General features: G+C 45.5%; 1 protein-coding gene across 9 annotated transcripts in view; it reads left to right on the forward strand.

Annotated features, from left to right (window-relative positions):
* Positions 1 to 20,098, forward strand: part of NBEA (neurobeachin) — a 1,049,301-nt gene that overhangs the window by 462,379 nt on the left and 566,824 nt on the right. For 8 of the 9 annotated variants that reach the window (XM_063951806.1, XM_063951798.1, XM_063951815.1 and 5 more), the window contains 2 exons: positions 3,086 to 3,518; positions 8,168 to 8,319. In XM_063951806.1, the coding sequence (XP_063807876.1) occupies positions 3,086 to 3,518; positions 8,168 to 8,319 (585 nt within the window). The remainder of the gene's footprint in view (positions 1 to 3,085; positions 3,519 to 8,167; positions 8,320 to 20,098) is intronic. The other variant, XM_063951811.1, reaches the window with a different exon arrangement.

A 20,098-nucleotide genomic window follows, 5' to 3' on the forward strand; every position in this document is an offset into this window, starting at 1 on the left:
ATGGCAGCCATCTTGTGAGTTGAGTCTGTATTGATAAGAATGCAGCTTCATTAGGAATTAGTGATGATTCCCTTAATTGTTCTCATTATTTTTTGTGCAGTTCAGTCCACTAAATGCCTGCTTCTATGTCTACCTCATTCTCAAAGTGATTGCCTGTTGTACAAAATGGCTCCTCCCACAGTGTGTTGGTGGTGGATGAACTTTGATATATCAAGGCATTCTTGTCTTGAGAGAAAGATGTCCTCTTCCTTAACTCATTATAAATTAAACCTTACAATAGATGTCATTAATATATAAAATTACCTTTAATGTATGCCTACGCTGTAAAATGACGGTGTGGCTTTGCATGTTTCAGGCTTCTGTCTATGGAATCTAGCTTACTGTTGTGTCACTCCCTGCCGTTCCTGTTAAACACATGACTAGTATAGAGGAAACACACAGAAGCCTCAATAAAAAGATGAGAACAAGTTTCTGTCAGACCACAATTGTACATTACACACCTCAATGTGAATGGTGTCTGCGTTGGCGTAAAACCATTTTCTGAAAGTTCTAATGGGTAAATAGATCCAGTCTCTCTACAGATTGCAATTCTTTTAGCGGTTGAAAGGTTTGAAAAAGAAAAACCTAACATGTCAAGTGCTAGAGTTTCCCCAGAGCCCCCCTGTCTTTTAGTTTGTGTCCACGCGAATCACCCTGTAAAACTAATGCTGCACAAAGTGCTTCCACTCTCTGTGCCTGCACATGGCTGCGATGCTCTGCTCTCACTCGTTGGCAGCTGATGGCTCTGCCCGCTGGGATGAATCTCTCTTTGTGCGGGAGGCACTTGTCAGGAGCTCTTATATCAGCGCTGCATCTCTTATCTTCCAAAACAAGGTTTTACTCTACAAAGCTTTCATATGGGGCTTACGATATATATCAGCGTTGCGTTATGCTTTGCAGTTGCCTCCATATATGGCTGTATATTTTCCTAATTTTGTATTATTTTTGTCATTGTGTGTTAGAAAAGTAGGATATCTTATACACCTAGACAGGATCATTTTTCAGTGTTGTATATGTGCATTATACATACCTATATATGACACTGCAATGTCCTACCATATTGTAATCTTAAGTCAGACCAATTCCAGCTTGTTTTGAGTGTATGCTGTGTGCACCGTGAACGGCTGGACTATGTAACTATATATAGCTCATTCTTTGCACCATATATCGTCATCCCTGTATGATGCAGGCCCATTGTGTCACCATGTGCGTCCCTTATGTCCATCAGATATCCACATCATGCCATATAGATCCACCATATCCCCTCATTGTGGCTCTGTCCATGGCATTAGACAAGTTTCCAGTTTGTGGGCAGTTCCCCTTAATATAACCAGATGCGCGCTCCATCCCACCCTAACATACCCCCTTTTTACCTCAGGCAAGCAGCTGGTTGCATCTCTGATCAATTCATTTTCATTGCAGCTCACACCAGGGTATTAGATTTGGTTTAATAAGGTTTTGTACATGATCTGGACACATAGGGGGTATATTTACTAAAGTGGGGGTTTATAGAAGTGGAGATGTTGTCCATAGCAGCCAATTATAGCTATTATCTTCTAGAAGTGCTAGATAACTCATAAGTAGATCTGAGTAGTTGCTACGGGCAACATCTCCACTTCTATAAACCCACACTTAAGCAAATATACCGCATGGAGTCCTCCTGCAGAGTGAGCCGGGGTGTTAACAAGGAGCATCCTAGCTCTGGAAGAGGGTTATACACCCTATTTGTCATATAGAAGAGGCAGGGTGCATTAAGATGGTTTACCTAAAAGTGGACAGCTTTCATTGTGTTTTCCACCTTCAGACAAAGTTGGATTATTGGTTTATACACGCTGTTCTGCTCGTATACATATGATCATTCTGGCTGCGACAACGTTATATCAATGTAATGCACAGGTAAAAATGCCTTTGGATAAATCCTAGAACTGCTCTGTGGACCTATTACTGATCTGTGTCACCATATCCTATGGCAGCAAAACTGATCCAAAATTCTGTCTAGGTGACATAATGGTTTGAAAGGTTGCAAGTTCTAACACGTAGAAGGAAGCCAGACAGGTAAAGCAGTATTGTAAGCAAGCCTTTCAGGGGGTTAAAAAATTGCATGAAAGTGGCAAATCCCATTGATTTGGGCATCTTTCATTTATTTCTTACCACCAGCTGGTAAGAAATAATATAAGTACACAAAAATATAAATTTATCAGTATTAAAAAGCCTTTGGGGCTGATTCAGTTCTCAGTGATGGGTCGGACATCACCACAATGTCTGCCTGTATGCATTGCCTTCTGAAAATGTATAGACCAGATATTTCCCCGCAAGTATAAGTATGAATGTTGTTGATGTATCTATGTAAAATATATGTAATCAGATCAGCTTTTTCTCCAGTAATGGCTGAGCATTGATCTCTGGGCAGCTATCCACAGGTCACCATAGGGGTCAACACCGATATAGCTTTCATATAGGTTTACTGGGTATTTTTACTCCTACGATATGCATGTTTCTACTAGTGTTTAATCTATTGTGCCGGGAATTGCTATACTCGCATCATCTTGTGGATGCTCTTTTGTTTTATGTTACTTGTTCTTCTGTTCTTATATGACTTACTTGAAACCTATGTGAATAGATTTACATCTCACATCCAGCTCCCCCGGGTGGAGACCTCGGCTCGGTATTCTTAAACTGATGTCACCAAGTGACCTTGTCCATCAACATGTCCATCTACACCCGCCTCTCTTAATGTGCAGATGGCACACTTTTGGCCTTTGTCACCCTGCCCTTTGCAGGCCGCAAAGCTTATTAATTTAGGGGTTTATCCCAGTTGAATAAGTAAAATAAGATTTATTTATTTTTTATTTCTTTGAAAATATATCTTAATTTCTTAAAGTTCATCAAGTTATACGACTACTTTTAGTATTGTCCATCCTTCGTTTTCTTTAAATGTAATACTCTTTAAATGACATAGGCGCCTGCGTGAAGGCACTGATAGGTTGGGGCTGCTGCAGTTTTGTACATTTTGCCAATGAACTTGTTTTTGTCCTCCTTACTGTAGACACACCGGCCCTGTTTCCAGACATCAAAGAGAAGGAAACCCCAACGCCGATCGAAGAACTTCACTTACAGAGCTCCATTCCTCACACCGACTCCGGCATTGGAGAAGAACACATCAGCAGCATATTAAACGGAACTGATCTAGATACCAGTATAAGCCCAGACTTTATGGGGGAGTTACTGTCTACGCTATCTGATGTGAAGAAGTCACAGGAAAGTCTGACCGAGAGCCCAAGTGAATTGCTGAAACCAACTCCCTCCATATCTAGCATCAGCCAAAGCAAAGGCATCAATGTCAAGGAGATCCTCAAAAGCCTGGTGGCTGCTCCCTTTGAAATGGCAGAGGCTGGGCCTGACCCCGTACCCTACCCTGATCCTGCACTAAAAAGGGAAGCCCAAGTCATTCTTCCCATGCAGTTTCATTCATTTGACAGGTATGCTGTTACCATGACTTTCCACCTACGTAAGTCTGAATGATTGAATTTTTGGGGGGGGTTTGTTTTTCCTTTCCAATATATTAGATGGATACAAATGTAGCCGCCCTCAACTTTTCATTGTGGAAAGCGATCACGACTAGTATGCCCACGAATGACCGCACGCGTGCGTATGGCCATAGGAAATAAATGGTGCTGCGTATTGCCGCTTGCCGCAAAGCGGAAAAGATGAGAGTGGCTACTACATCTGTGTGCTGCTCATGTGTAGTTATGGCTGGCTATTTGCTGTATAAACTGCATGGCCATATACAGATGTGTCCTCATACATCTCGGCGTGAGATGTCTGACACGGCGTAGAAGCTCCACCACGGTAACGATTCCCACTTTATCACCAACTCTGCATCTTAATTTGCAAGTAATGCAAAAAGTCGCTAATAGAGTGCTAAGTACTGTTCTTAGTCATGCATTGTTATAGTTATACCAGTTCCTCTGCGACAAAAAACACAGTACTTAGGGGCGGATTCAGGGATTGAATGCTATTCACACAACCACTGTGTCTTTCTAAGCAGCAGCTATGCGAAATTAAGAAAATGCTGTACTAGGCGTCTTGTGTAAATAGACACCTCCTGCCAGCTACTCTGACTTGCTGCAGCATCCAAATACGCAGCATCAGATCATCTGCATGAGCGTCAGACATCTGAGTAACCCTCAGATTACTGAGGATATCTGGCAAAATCCCGCTGCCGCGACCAGTGAAGCTGATTGTGGGCATGGTTTGTGCCAGGTCATCATCATTGACACCTGTTTGCCAAGTGCTCTTACTGAGCCTGAACCCCATTTGCATGACCCTCCCCTCCCCTGCCTTATATATATGGCCCTAGTTATTTAGTATGGTCAACATCCTTTGACCACTTTAAAGGATCAGTGAACCTTCCCATTTTGGTTTTTTTAATCTGGCATTGAATTATATTAAATTCACACACAAATGACATATACTGTATCACTTCTGAACCAGTTAGGTAGGCACAACAAAGTAAATGATATAAATAAAACAGTAAAGCCATCTTGAGGTGGCTTTACTTTATGCAGTAATTTTTATTGCTCTGATTCATTTGCTCTCTTGGGCAGTGCGGTTGCTCTGAGGTATCTCCAGCCAGGTTGAGGTGGGAGAATGGAGTGGAGACTGGGGCCTTGTGTTCTTGTTAGGCCCATTATTGCTCGCGAGTGAGAGAGTCCGTGAAATGACAACACTGAGATACAAAATAGTCTAATACGGTTTAACAAAAGGCACTTCAGTGTATGTAATGTATGCAGCAGCTCAAGTACTATCGAATGTAAATGATGGGATATTGATGAAAGGAGGGGATTGAGGTCTCGGGGGGCGCTGGTGACGGATTGAACAGAAGCGACCTTGCTCCACACGGAACTGAGGCCTGTCGTCTTCACTGCTCAAAGCCATAATGGGAGGTGGCAGTCTGAAATGAGTTGCCACGGCAAAGAGTATTATTTTTGAAATGCTTTCACACAAATCACTAGGTCCTGCATACAACTTAGTTTCATGCTTTAATGTCATCAGCAGGCACAAATTGGTGTGTCTAATTGTTTACCACCTGCCAGCAAAATGAGCTGCCAGCTTGCCAGACGGGTTTGATTGTCTGTCAGCCATTCAGTCGATTTAGAATGACAACATCAAAAATGATTCTTGAAACTGTGAGGCCTTGCGACGCCATTCAGGCACCTCTTCCTCACAAGTGCTTTTGGGCAACTGCAGTTTTCAATTATTTTTCAATACAGCTCTTCCTACTGCCTCATCTGTTCAGGTGTACGTGTAATTACATGATAAACTATACCACTGAGGTACCCGCAGCTGGGTCACTAGGAAAGTTCTTACTGCCAATCCTGGATGCATGGGATTAAAAGGCAGTTTTGTTGATGGTGAACTTGACTGATTAACCAGAAGCTGTAAAAAAAAAAAAATCTGTTCCAACCTCACTAAGTTCTGTATGTATATACATACATGTGTGTATGTGTGTGTGTGTGTGTGTGTGTGTGTGTGTGTGTGTATATATATATATATATATATATATATATATATATATATATACGTTGATGGACCGGCACTCCTCCCTTTGGAACACTGGACCCCGGTGCCCTCTGGAATAAATGTAATAGAATCTTCTTCCAAACAGCAGCGGCACTCAAGGGATTTGTAAATCAAGCAAAAACTGTATTTCACAAAGAATAAATTCCCAACGTATCGGGGCTCACACGCCCCTTTGTCAAGGTGATTCACCTTGACAAAGGGGCGTGTGAGCCCCGAAACGTTGGGAATTTATTCTTTGTGAAATACAGTTTTTGCTTGATTTACAAATCCCTTGAGTGCCGCTGCTGTTTGGAAGAAGAGTCTATATATATATATATATATATATATATATATATATATATTTATATATACATACATATATAGTGTTCACTCTAGGATTTTTTTAGGGCAGGGTGCTGAGCATTGAAGAGGGCACATTTTTATTTTGAAGGGCACTTTTTTGATGTGACGCTTTGCGCACAAAGCATAGCGCATGTGTTTATAGTTTTTGTACATACATTTTGCCCTTAGTAAATCATATACCCATCCATACATATAAGACACCTAACATCTGTACTGAGAAACATACTGTATATGTCCAGTCTTCTATGTGTTATAAAACAGAAAAGTTTTAAACAATGGGTTAAAATATATAGGAAAAAAATAAGTCTGTTCTACTAGGGAAATACTGTAAGCAGTACATGCTCACTGCTTACCCTGTTCTTTCCCTCTTTATCAGAGTGCTGTGTTATTTACAGTGCCTCCTCTGCCATCCAGTTGGCTAAGGATAGAAATTGTGTTCCAATTTCAGAGGTGGGCGAGGAGTAGACAACAACATTGTAACATGCACTCTGACTGTTACATTCTGTATACAAGGGGGTGATTTATGATCCTGCAGGGTGCACTGAAAAAGGGCAGGGTGCTTTTTCACATTTCAAAAATGGGCAGGGTGCAGCACCCTGCTGAAACAGCCTAGAAGGAACACTAATATATATACATATATATATATATATATATATATATATATATATATATATAGGTGTGTGATGGTCCGGTACTCTTTGGAAGGAAGGGTAACTTGGTCCGGTGCCCGTGCTGACGTTTTCACGTGTTTGTAGTGAGGTGGATGCCCGGCACTCTGGACTCAGTAAATGTGGTAAATGATAGGCCCTCCGGTACTGTCAACGTTTCAATTTATTGTAAATTTTCCTCAAGACATGTCTTGAGGAAAATTTACAATAAATTGAAACGTTGACAGTACCGGAGGGCCTATCATTTACCACATTTACTGAGTCCAGAGTGCCGGGCATCCACCTCACTATATATATATATATATATATATATATATATATATATATATACATACACAAACAGAAAGTTCAGCACTCACCATAGCAAGCTCACTTATCCTCACAACATCAATAAATAAATGATGGGGGTTTAGTTAGTGAATTGGCCAATGCACGGAAGCCTGCATACCGCTCGCCAAGGTACCCCACCTTCATGCAGGTCCTACACTATCACAAAGTCTCAAAAATTAAAACCTGGCAACTGTATCACACATAATATACTGCACACATGCCCACTAGGTTTAATGTGTATCTGCCATGCATCTTATGGCTTTTAAAGGTACACTAGTCACCTGACACTGGCTGATAAATTACTAAGGAGCAGCTGACACAGGTTTAGAACAAGTGAGATTACACAGGGGTGCATGAAAAGGCCTGTGACCGAGTGCTGTGGTTTTCTAGATTTGTTTGTATGTATGTATATATATATATATATATATATATATATATATATATATATATATATATAGTATGTCCTTTCTTACTGTCATGCTAAATATCCCCTCTCACCAGGTCCAGTGAGACTCGGCTGCATAGAGTGTCTTTTCTGCTCAGAATGTGCATATTGTGTGCTACATTTGTACATCTGAGTGCAACTTAGGCAGAATCTTTGTAGAAAAAAAAAAAAAGGCTGCGGTACTGTGGGTTTTCCCCACACAAGGATCCGTTGTGCTTCATCTGTGACTGTGAAAGTGTATAAAAGCAATTCATGTGCAGTCAGTCGCAGGCTAGCATCTCTGGCGCTTTGTGAGTGTCTTTTTGCTGCATCTGCGATGTGACTAAGGTACACAATTGAACAAAAATATGGTGCGCTACTCTTCTAGGAGCGTCTCCGTTGTGTTGGGTGGCATGTGGACACCCAGATATATATCCACATGTGCATGCAGCACTCCCCAGCTTCACAAACTCAAAAGCAGAAACAATCAGTAGTTACCAACGTTTCAGACGTTTTTTACATCTTCCCTTTCCTTAACTAAAGATGTATTAAACATCTGAAACGTTGGTAACTACCCGACTGTTTCTGCTCTTGAGTTGGGTAGTGCTGCCTGTACTCGTGGATATTTAGGGTTGCTTTTGTTGTCATTGAGGATGAGTACATGGGTAATTGACCTCTAATATGGAGTGCCAGTCTGTAAAGACTTGATGAATGGATATATTAATATTGATGGCTGCACACTGGTAATATTTGTGTTCTCTTTGTGGCTTGTTCCTTACAGAAGTGTGGTGGTGCCTGTGAAGAAGCCTCCACCTGGTAGTTTAGCTGTGAACACAGTCGGAGCTGCTAGCGGTGGCAGCCTAACCCCAAGCACAACACCAAATATATTTGCTGCTACTGGAGCAACACCCAAAAGTATGATCAATACAACAGGTATATGTTTCCTTCATGTCATCTCCCATCATTTATGTGTTAGTAGTAATGTATCTGTCACGTGTTCAGAGGCATTGATGTACCATGTGGATGTCTGTGTCCTTTAGCAGACCTTGGTCTCAAGCAGCTTAATACAGCAAAAGGAACATCACTATAGTGTAATTTCCTAATATTGTACAGTATACAATAACCATCTGTGATTCTAACCACTGCACCAGTGTGTCCAGGCAGGTTACATGTGATACTGTGCTTGGAGCACTGCAATCCCCAGCATGGCATGTTCACAGAATGTCAGCATAGTATAATGTCTTGAATTTTAAATTCTCCCTTTCAAACATTTTGAATATCTAAATCCCCGATAATTATAGAAGTTAAGCATTACATATAACTTACAAAAAAAATCTTTGTTTCATATTTGGGCGATACAGAAAAACAGGGACAAATTTTAAGTTCTGGGACTGTCCATGGAAATTAGGGACATTAATGGCAGTATAAGCCTTTCATTAATGTACTTATAGTTTTTTTTATTTTAAAACCAGTTGTAATATATGAACCACCTTTTTGCCACTGACTATATACTACAAGTGTATTGTTCTGGGGTGCTTGTTCCTGATACATCTCTAAGATGGCTAAGACCATGTGCTGTTCCCTCATACCTTATACATTGTATTCTGCACTGTGATGTCATCTGTTTCCTGTTCTGTCCTGTCATGCTATCCTGTATGCTGCAATATAGCCTGTGCTTTCTCCTCTGTAATACCATTGAACACTGCTTTGTGGTATTATCTGATATCCAGTGCAGCTTTCTTTCTTTTGTGTGGTTTAGACAGTAGTGTGAAAAAAAGCAACACCCGCCTTTAAATCTATATCCTATATAATAAAAGGCTAACGCTGGTCCTCATCTTTGAGGGTAATTAAAAAGTATTTTGCGCGCTGGCGGCCACTGGAGGGCTCCCGATGGAGCAATTCAGGTCTTGCTCCATTTGGGCGCTGACATTACTGTTGTGTTGTTTCATCATTTTGATGGGCTGAATTAACAATCATATAGTCCTCACCGTGTTGGGTATGGTATGCCAGCAGCCGGGATCCTGGCGGTCAGCATACCGACGTCGGGGTCCCGGCCACCAGAATGCCGGCAGGGGGGCAAGTGCAACGAAGCCCCTTGCTGGCTTGGCTAACTGCGCTCGCCACAGGTTCTATTCTATAGGCCAGGCTGATATTACTAGGTAACTTGATTACAACCACCAACATATTCTGCTGCTTTCTACTTCTATAGGCCAGACTGATATAACTAGGTAATGCAAATTGAAACATTATTGCATAATATCTCATTCTGATTCTACTTTGTTTAGTTTTGAATTGTATAGACCCAGTTGTTAACTATGTGGTATGCATGTTTGTTTTTGTAAGGTATTTTACCTCCTGGCATTCTAGGGGGTGGGGAGTGGTTGTAGATTCCAATTATTGGTTTCACATGCAGTATTCTTCTACTTAAGTTCTGTCCTGTAGGCCAGGGATGGGGAAGCTTCGGCCCCCCAGCTGTTGTTGAACTACACATCCCAGCATGCCCTGCAACAGTTTTAGCATGGCCAAATAGCAAAACTGTAGCAAGGCATGCTGGTATATGTAGTTCAACAACAGCTGGAGGGCCAAAGGTTCCCCATCACTGCTACAGGCTGTGCATTTATTATCGAAGTGTGCATTTGTATTATTATTATTATTATTATTATTATTATTATTATCCTTTATTTATATGGCGCCACAAGGGATCCGCAGCGCCCATTACACAGTACATAAACAAATGAGCGAACAAAAAAACAGCACTTACAGTACAGGACAAAATAGGACAGTTATAGAAAACCTGGGGTTAGGTGCCATCACTGGGAGTGAGGAGTATAAGATTATGTAAGTAAGAAAAGGAAAGGCACATGAGGAAAGAAGGTCCTGCTCTTGCGAGCTTACAATCTAAAAGGTGAGGGGCTAACAGACCGGGGCGACACAGAAGGGGTAGACAGTGAGCATAGACAAGAGGCTTAGGAGGAGAGTTGGCTGGGTTTGGTGAAGAAGTGGGTCTTGAGAGCCTGTTTGAAGTTTTGTAGAGATGGAGAGTTGGATGGGGAGAGGTAAAGCATTCCAGAGATAGGGAGCAGCACGTGCAAAATCTTGGAGGTAGGAGTGGGATGAGGTAATCCGTTGGCAGGAGAGACAGCGTGCATTAGCAGAGCGAAGAGGACAGGTGGGAATGTAAAGAGAGATAAGGTCAGAGATGTAAGAGGGAGAAGAGTGGGTGAGGGCTTTGTAGGGGAGTGTGAGAAGCAGGGCCATTTCTAGCCAATTTGGCTCCCAGTGCGAGATTTAAAAATGCGCCCCCCTCCCATTCACATGAAAAAAAATGCGCCCCCCCATAGATATAAAGAGTAAAATCATGCGCGCGTGCTCCCGACAAGGGGCGTGGCCTCATTAAAATGGGTGTGGCTTTGTTAAGATGGGCGTGGCCTCATCTGATATCATCACGGCCACCACAGGATAAAAAAAAAAAAGTCCTCATTTTACACAGCATGGCAGGCAAGTGTCCCCATTTTACACAGCACGGTAGGCAAGTGTCCCCATTTTACACATTGTGGCAGGCACGTGCCCCCATTTTACACATTGCGGCAGGCACGTGCCCCCATTTTACACATTACGGCAGGCACGTGCCCCCATTTTACACATTACGGCAGGCACGTGCCCCCATTTTACACATTGCGGCAGGAAAGTGTCTCCATTTTACACATTGCGGCAGGAAAGTGTCCCCCTTTTACACATTACGGCAGGCACATGCCTCCATTTTACACATTGCGGCAGGCACGTGCCTCCATTTTGCACATTGCGGCAGGCACGTACCCCCATTTTACACAGTACAACAGGCAAGTGTCCCCATTTTACACATTGTAGCAGGTACGTGCCCCCATTTTACACATTGCGGCAGGCACGTGCCCCCATTTTACACATTGCGGCAGGAAAGTGTCCCCATTTTACACATTGCGGCAGGCATGTGCCCCCATTTTACACATTACGGCAGACTGCATCCCCATTTTACACATTCCGGCAGGCACGTGCCTCCATTTTACACAGTACAACAGGCAAGTGTCCCCATTTTACACATTGTGGCAGGCACGTGCCCCCATTTTACACATTGCGGCAGGCACGTGCCCCCATTTTACACATTGCGGCAGGAAAGTGTCCCCATTTTACACATTGCGGCAGGCATGTGCCCCCATTTTACACATTACGGCAGGCATGTGCCCCCATTTTACACATTACGGCAGACTGCATCCCCATTTTACACATTCCGGTAGGCACGTGCCTCCATTTTACACAGTACAACAGGCAAGTGTCCCCATTTTACACATTGTAGCAGGCACGTGCCCCCATTTTACACATTGCGGCAGGCACGTGCCCCCATTTTACACATTGCGGCAGGAAAGTGTCCCCATTTTACACATTGTGGCAGGCACGTGCCCCCATTTTACACATTGCGGCAGGAAAGTGTCCCCATTTTACACATTGTGGCAGGCACGTGCCCCCATTTTACACATTGCGGCAGGCACGTGCCTCCATTTTACACATTGCGGCAGGCACGTGCCTCCATTTTACACATTGCGGCAGGCACGTGCCCCCATTTTACACAGTACAACAGGCAAGTGTCCCCATTTTACACATTGCGGCAGGCTGCATCCCCATTTTACACATTCCGGCAGGCACGTGCCTCCATATTTTACACATTCCGGCAGGCACGTGCCTCCATTTTACACAGTACAACAGGCAAGTGTCCCCATTTTACACATTGCGGCAGGAAAGTGTCCCCATTTTACACATTGTGGCAGGCACGTGCCCCCATTTTACATATTGCGGCAGGCACGTGCCCCCATTTTACACATTGCGGCAGGAAAGTGTCCCCATTTTACACATTGCGGCAGGCATGTGCCCCCATTTTACACATTACGGCAGACTGCATCCCCATTTTACACATTCCGGCAGGCACATGCCTCCATTTTACACAGTACAACAGGCAAATGTCCCAATTTTACACATTGTGGCAGGCACATGCCCCCATTTTACACATTGCGGCAGGCACGTGCCCCCATTTTACACATTGCGGCAGGAAAGTGTCCCCATTTTACACATTGTGGCAGGCAAGTGTCCCCATTTTACACATTCCGGCAGGCAAGTGTCCCCATTTTACACATTAAGGCAGGCACGTGCCCCCATTTTACACATTGCGGCAGGCACGTGCCCCCATTTTACACATTACGGCAGACTGCATCCCCATTTTACACATTCCGGCAGGCAAGAGTCCCCATTTTACACATTCCGGCAGACAGGTGTCCCCATTTTACACAGTACGGCAGGTGGTGGAGGGAGAGATGGAGAGGGGCTGACTTACATTTGAAGCGGTTCTTCCCGCTCTTTAGCCGCCTCTCCCTCATTGGCTCCCCCTTCTCACTCCTCCCGAGTGCCCAGCTCGGGGGGCGGGGTTTTGCGGAATGACGCGATTGCGTCGTGACGTCACGACTCAATTGCATCATTCCGCGAAACCCCGCCCCCCGTGCTGGGCACTCGGGAGGAGAGGGGAGGGGGTATTGAAAGTCCTCAAGAAGTGCCGCGGCGGGCGCCCCGTGCGTTTGCACGGCTCGCCCGCCGCAAGAAACGGCACTGGTGAGAAGCTTGAATTGGATTCTGAATGGGAAGGGTAGCCAGTGAAGGTCCTGCAAGAGAGGGGATGTGGATGTGGATGTAGTACGTTTGGTGAGGAAGATGAGACGGGCAGCAGCACTGAGGATAGATTGAAGTGGAGAGAGGCATTTTTGAGGCATTTGTATCAAAGTGTGCTAAAATTGACACACAACAGCAGCGTTCAATCTAAGTGAAACAGAAGTAAAACAGAAGGACACCAATCTAACAAAACATAGACAATTGAAGAACTAATAACAAATTTGAGTCACTTACTCTTCATATCATTCACCTCCTGATTGTTGAATCTGATTAAGTAGCACGGAACTACCTTACTTGGACATTTCAAAAACCATCCTTTTTACCAACATTTGCTTTTATCTGTATTTTTGTAATTTGTTTTCTCTTACGTCCCAGGGGATACTGGGAATCCATTTAGTACCATGAGGTATAGACGGGTCCACTAGGAGCCTTGGGCGCTTTAAGAATTTGATAGTGTGCGCTGGCTCCTCCCTCTATGCCCCCCCTACCAGACTCAGTTTAGAAAATGTGCCCGGAGAGGTCGGTCATGTCTCTGGAAGCTCCTGAAGAGTTTTCTGCGTTTGTTTTATCTGTTGGTTATTTTTAGGCAGGACTGGATGGCACCAGCCTGCCTGCTTCGCGGGACTTTGGGGAGGGAACGTCCCAACCTCTTGAAGGGCTAATGGTCCCGTCCCCTGCTGACAGGACACTAGCTCCTGAGGGAACTATTCGCAAGCCCCACCACGACGAGCGTACATTCCCGCAGCATGCCGCCACCCCTAACAAAGCCAGAAGAAAGAAGAGTAGTGAGTACTAAGCCGGCATCCCGGTTAGCAGGTCGCCAGCCATTATGGCGTCTTGAGGGTACGGAGACACATGGCTTCTACATGGGGCGGCTGGGTCTCCAGACTCAGTACACAGTGCAGACGCACAACTTCTGAGGGGGCGAATTAAGCCTCAGTACACTATATGTGTACACAGTACCCAGACTGGCATTACAGACTTAAAAGGGGACTGACTCCATTTTAGATACAAAATCACCTCAGCCAGTATAAAAAAGAGCGGGACGATAGCACCATTGAAGGGGCGGGGCTTCATTATGAGCGGATCCAGCAGCTCACCAGCACCATTTTCCCTCTGCAGTGGACACAGACGCCGACTGACAGGGACGCGCATCTCCTCCAGAGAGACTCCAGATTACCTCAGCGGTACGAGGGGTCATAGCAGGGGGGGGAAGCGATTATTAGTGTACTGAGTCCCTAATTTAGGTACTTAGTCTATGACCCGGCTAAGCTTGGCATTAGCGGTAAGGGCGCCATGTGCTGGCTCCATACCATCTTTGTGTCTCCCTGGAATGGCTCTTTGTGGGTTAATTGGGCATTTAACCTTTTCCTGTCTGTGTGTGCTGCCACTGTTACAGTATGTCAAGCAAAGAGTGTGTTTCATGTAAGGCCCAGTGTTCATCTTCTCCAGGGGGTTCACTACTGTGTACTCAGTGTAGTGTCCCTGCCCTGGCTAGGGGGGCAGAGCCAGCATGGCTGGACTCCATTAAGGGAATGATTTCCAATAATTCTACTAAATTGTTCCGCAATGAGAAAGAGATGCAATACTTAAGACAATCGATGACTTTATGAAAAGAGACTCAGTACCCAAACCAGCATCTCAGTCCCCTGCCGTTTGTCCACAAAAACATACTTTGGCCCATTTCCTGCCGTCTGACTCTGATGATGCAGGGTCAGACATGGAGGAGGGTTAGGTGGACTCAGAGGTGGGGGAGGCTACTCATAGAGGCTATCAGAGAAGTTCTGCATATCCCTAAGGTGACAGAGGAGAGTGAGGAATCTTCTTTTACTATAAAAACGAAATCCTCAGCCACTTTTTCTGTGTCAGAGGAACTAAATACCCTGTATAAAGAACCGTGGTTTATTCCTGATAGGAAATTTCAAATCCCTAAAAGGTTAATATCATCTTTTCCTTTTCCTCCTGAGGATAGGAAAAAATGGGAAAATCCACTGATAGTGGATGCATTAGTATCCAGGCTGTCACGAAAGATTGTATTGCCTGTTCCAGGTGCAGCCTCCCTGAAAGACACGGTATATACAGGACTCTGCAAACTTTATGGTGGAGGCCATAAAAGAAATAGGCTTGCTTAATGCACGCACCACTGCTATGGCAGTGTAAGCACGCAGGGGCTTATGGCTACGCCAGTGGACTGCTGACGCGGACTCCAGGAAAGGAGTGGAAGGCCTACCCTTCACAGGAGAGGCCTTATTTGGAGATGAACTAGACAAATGGATCTCTAAAGCTACTGCGGGTAAGTCCACATATCTTCCTTCTGCAGCTCCCCCAGCCAGGAAGGCTTACTCAGGTTACAATTTACGGTCCTTTCGGACGGCCAAGCTTAGGGGCAAAACCAGAGGTTCTTCTACAGCCACCAGAGGGCTAGAGGTAAACCATGCAAACCAGCAACTGCTGGTTCTCAGGAACAGAGCTCAAGCTCTGCTTCCTCAAATCCTTCAGCATGACGGTGAGCTGCGATGCCTGGAAGACTGGGGAGTGGGAGCCCGTCTAAAAAATTTCAGTCACATCTGGACAAGTCCGTGCCAGGATCACTGGGTCATAGATCCTATTTCCCAGGGCTACAGACTGGATTTCCAGGAGCTCTCACCTCACAGATTCTTCAAATCAGGCTTACCACTTTCACAAGAGGCAAGTATAACTTTACAGGTCGCAATTCAAAAACTGGTACAGACTCAGGTCATCGTTCCAGTTCCACCTCATTTGCAAACAAGGGGTATTATACCGGACGGTTCGGTAAAACCGATTTTGAACCTCAAGTCGTTGAACCCGTACTTACGAGTGTTCAAATTCAAGATGGAGTCTCTGATAGTGGGGATCTCAGGTCTGGGGGAGGGGGAGTTCCTAGTGTCTCTGGATATCAAGGATGCGTATCTTCACATTCCGATCTGGCCGCCTCATCAGGCTTATCTACGGTTTGCATTGCAGGACTGTCACTACCACTTCCGCAAACGGAGTGAACATAATTCCGTACCTGGACGATCTTCTGATAGAGGCACCATCCAGGGAGCGGTTGTTGGACAGCATTGGCCTCTCAACCAGACTACTCCTGGATCATGGGTGGATTCTGAACTTACCAAAGTCTCACCTGGAACCAACGCAGAGGCTTCCTTTCCTGGGAATGATACTCGACACAGAGTCTCAGAGAGTGTTCCTTCCCTTGGAGAAGGCAATGGTAATCCAGTCGATGGTTCAGGCTGTCCTGAAGCCAATCCGGATCTCGCTGCATCTGTGCATTCGCCTTCTTGGGAAAATGGTGGCCTTTTACGAGGCGCTTCAGTATGGAATGTTTCATGCGCGGCCCTTCCAGCTAGAACTGTTGGATAAATGGTCTGGATCGCATCTTCACATGCACCAGAGGTTCAGTCTGTCGCCAAGAGCCAGGATCTCCCTTCTGTGCTGGATACAGACTTCTCACCTCGTCGAGGGTTGGAGGTTCGGGATTCAGAATTGGATTCTACTAACCACAGACGCAAGCCTCAGATGTTGGGGGGCAGTCACCCAGGGGGTGCAGTTTTAAGGAAGATGGTCAAGTCGGGAAGTCATCCGGGCAATCTACAACGCCCTTCTGCAGGCCTCATCTCTACTTCGGAATCAGGCCATTCAAGTCTAGTCGGACAATGTGACGGCGGTAACGTACATAAACCGACAGGTTGGAAAAAAAGCAGAGCAGCAATGTCAGAGGTGTCAAGAATTCTCTGGGTGGAAAAACACGCCGTGGCGTTGTAGGTAGTCTTCATTCCGGGAATAGACAACAGGGAAGCAGACTTCCTTAGCAGCTGTTCCGATGGTTGACACGTCGGTGGAGATATCCACAGATCGACATGATGTCCACTGGACTCAACAAGAAGCTCAAGCGGTATTGTTCCAGGTCGAGGGACCCACAAGCAGTGGCGGTAGACACTCTGACAACTCCTTGGGTCTACCAGCTGGTGTACGTGTTTCCTCCACTTCCTCTGATCCCAAGAATTCTAAAGAGAATAAAAAGGGAAAAGGTTCAAGCAATACTCATTGCTCCGGACTGGCCGCGAAGAGCCTGGCACGCAGATTTTCTTGAGATGCTGATCGAAGATCCGTGGCCTCTACCTCTTCGCGAGGATCTTCTGCAACAGGGCCCTTTCGTCTATCAGGACTTACCACTGCTAAGTTTAACGGCATGGAAGTAGAACGGTTGATTCTAACCAGGAGAGGGATTCCTGACATGGTCATCCCGACTATGATCCAAGCCGGGAAGGGGGTAACATCTAAACATTACCACCGTATATGGAAGAAGTATGTCTCTTGGTGTAAAAGCAGACAATATTCTGCAGTGGAGTTTCATCCTGGATGTTTCCTGCTTTTCCTGCAGTTGGGAGTGGATGTGGGCCTACGTCTAGGCTCCATTAAAGTCCAGATTTCGGCCTTGGCTATTTACTTTCAGAAACAATTGGCTTCTCTCCCTGAGGTCCAGATGTTCTTGAAGGGTGTTTTGCACATCCAACCTCCCTTTGTGCCTCCCACGGCACCTTGGGATCTCAATTTGGCACTGCACTTCCTACAATCGGACTGGTTTGAACCGTTACAGGAGGTGGATGTAAAGTACCTTACGTCACACTGCTGGCCTTGGCATTGTTTTACAAGAGCCCCTACTTAATTTTCCATGAGGACAGAGCTGAACTCAGGACTAGTCAGCAATTTCTTCCTTAGGTGGTGTCCGCATTTCACATCAACCAACCTATTGTGGTTCCGGTTGTTACGGACACCTCTGCTACTTCAAAGTCTTTGGATGTCGTGAGGGCTTTGAAGGTGTACGTAAAGAGGACAGCTCGTCACAGGAAATCGGACTCGCTGTTTGTTCTTTATGATCCCAATAAAATTGGGTGTCCTGCTTCAAAGCAGTCAATTGCACGCTGGATCAGGCTCACTATCCAGCATGCTTATTCTATGGCAGGATTGCCGGTTCCAAAATCTGTACAGGCCCACTCTATTAGGTCAGTGGGTTCTTCTTGGGTGGCTGCCCGGAGGGTCTCCACTTTACAGCTTTGCTGAGCAGCTACTTGGTCAGGTTCGAACACGTTTGCTAAGTTTTACAAGTTCAATACTTTGGCCGCTGAGGACCTTCAGTTTGGTCAATCAGTTCTGCAGGAACCTCAGCACTCTCCCACCTGGTTTGGGAGCTTTGGTACTTCCCCATGGTACTAAATGGATTCCCAGTATCCCCTAGGACGTAAGAGAAAAGGTTTTTAATTACCTACCAGTAAATCCTTTTCTCGTAGTCCGTAAGGGATACTGGGCACCCGCCCGGTGCTTTGTTCTTCCTGCACTATTACTTAGTTAAGTATTCTGGTTGGTTCAGCTATTGCTGTTCCTGGTTTCAAGTTTGGTTAGCATGGCTTTCCTTTTGTTTTGTGTGTGCTTGTTCGTAATCTCACCACTATCCTTATCTATCCTTCTCTCAAAGTATGTCCGTCTCCTCGGGCAGAGTTTACTAGACTGAGTCTGGTAGGAGGGGCATAGAGGTAGAAGCCAGCGCACACTATCAAATTCTTAAAGTGCCCAAGGCTCCTATTAGACCCTTCTATACCCCATGGTACTAAATGGATTCCCAGTATCCCCTACGGATTACGAGAAAAGGATTTACCGGTAGGTAATTCAAATCCTATTTTTTTTATGCACAGGTGCACCAATGCAATTTTACCTACAAACAAGTCCTTTCTGACTTACCATTGCTTTTTAACCATCACTCACAATCCTCTCATTTCGTACAGTCCAAATACATTTTCTCTGGCTGGGTCCACAGCATTATCCACAGGATAACATTGGGATATTGTCGAGCGACAGCGAAAATGGCACCAACACGGTCACAAGCTTTCTGTCCTCCCAGGATGCGTTGGGGCCTTCACCATATAGTCCCGCCCACTGACTCAGTCAAATCAGTTTTCTCTAACGTCCTAAGTGGATGCTGGGGACTCCGTCAGGACCATGGGGAATAGCGGCTCCGCAGGAGACAGGGCACAAAAATAAAGCTTTAGGATCAGGTGGTGTGTACTGGCTCCTCCCCCTATGACCCTCCTCCAAGCCTCAGTTAGGTTTTTGTGCCCGTCCGAGCAGGGTGCAATCTAGGTGGCTCTCTTAAAGAGCTGCTTAGAAAAAGTTTTTTAGGTTTTTTATTTTCAGTGAGTCCTGCTGGCAACAGGCTCACTGCATCGAGGGACTTAGGGGAGAGAATTTCAACTCACCTGCGTGCAGGATGGATTGGATTCTTAGGCTACTGGACACCATTAGCTCCAGAGGGAGTCGGAACACAGGTCTCACCCTGGGGTTCGTCCCGGAGCCGCGCCGCCGACCCCCCTTACAGATGCTGAAGATTGAAGGTCCGGAAACAGGCGGCAGAAGGCTCTTCAGTCTTCATGAAGGTAGCGCACAGCACTGCAGCTGTGCGCCATTGTTGTCACACACTTCACACCAAGCGGTCACGGAGGGTGCAGGGCGCTGCTGGGGTCGCCCTGGGCAGCAATATTTTATTACCTTAAGGCAAAAGAATACATCACATATAGCCATTAAGGCTATATGTATGTATTTAACCCATGCCAGTTATCTAAATCCACGGGAGGAAAGCCCGCCGAAATAGGGGGCGGGGCTTATTCTCCTCAGCACACAGCGCCATTTTCCTGCTCAGCTCCGCTGTGAGGAAGGCTCCCAGGACTCTCCCCTGCACTGCACTACAGAAACAGGGTAAAACAGAGAGGGGGGGCATTTTTTGGCGATATACTGGATATATTTAAGCTGCTATAAGGAACAACACTTATATAAGGTTGTTCCCATATATATTATAGCGCTTGGGTGTGTGCTGGCAAACTCTCCCTCTGTCTCCCCAAAGGGCTAGTGGGGTCCTGTCTTCGATAAGAGCATTCCCTGTGTGTCTGCTGTGTGTCGGTACGTGTGTGTCGACATGTATGAGGACGATGTTGGCGTGGAGGCAGAGCAA

The sequence above is a fragment of the Pseudophryne corroboree genome, chromosome 2 (assembly GCF_028390025.1).
Source record: "Pseudophryne corroboree isolate aPseCor3 chromosome 2, aPseCor3.hap2, whole genome shotgun sequence".
Lineage (NCBI taxonomy): Eukaryota > Metazoa > Chordata > Amphibia > Anura > Myobatrachidae > Pseudophryne > Pseudophryne corroboree.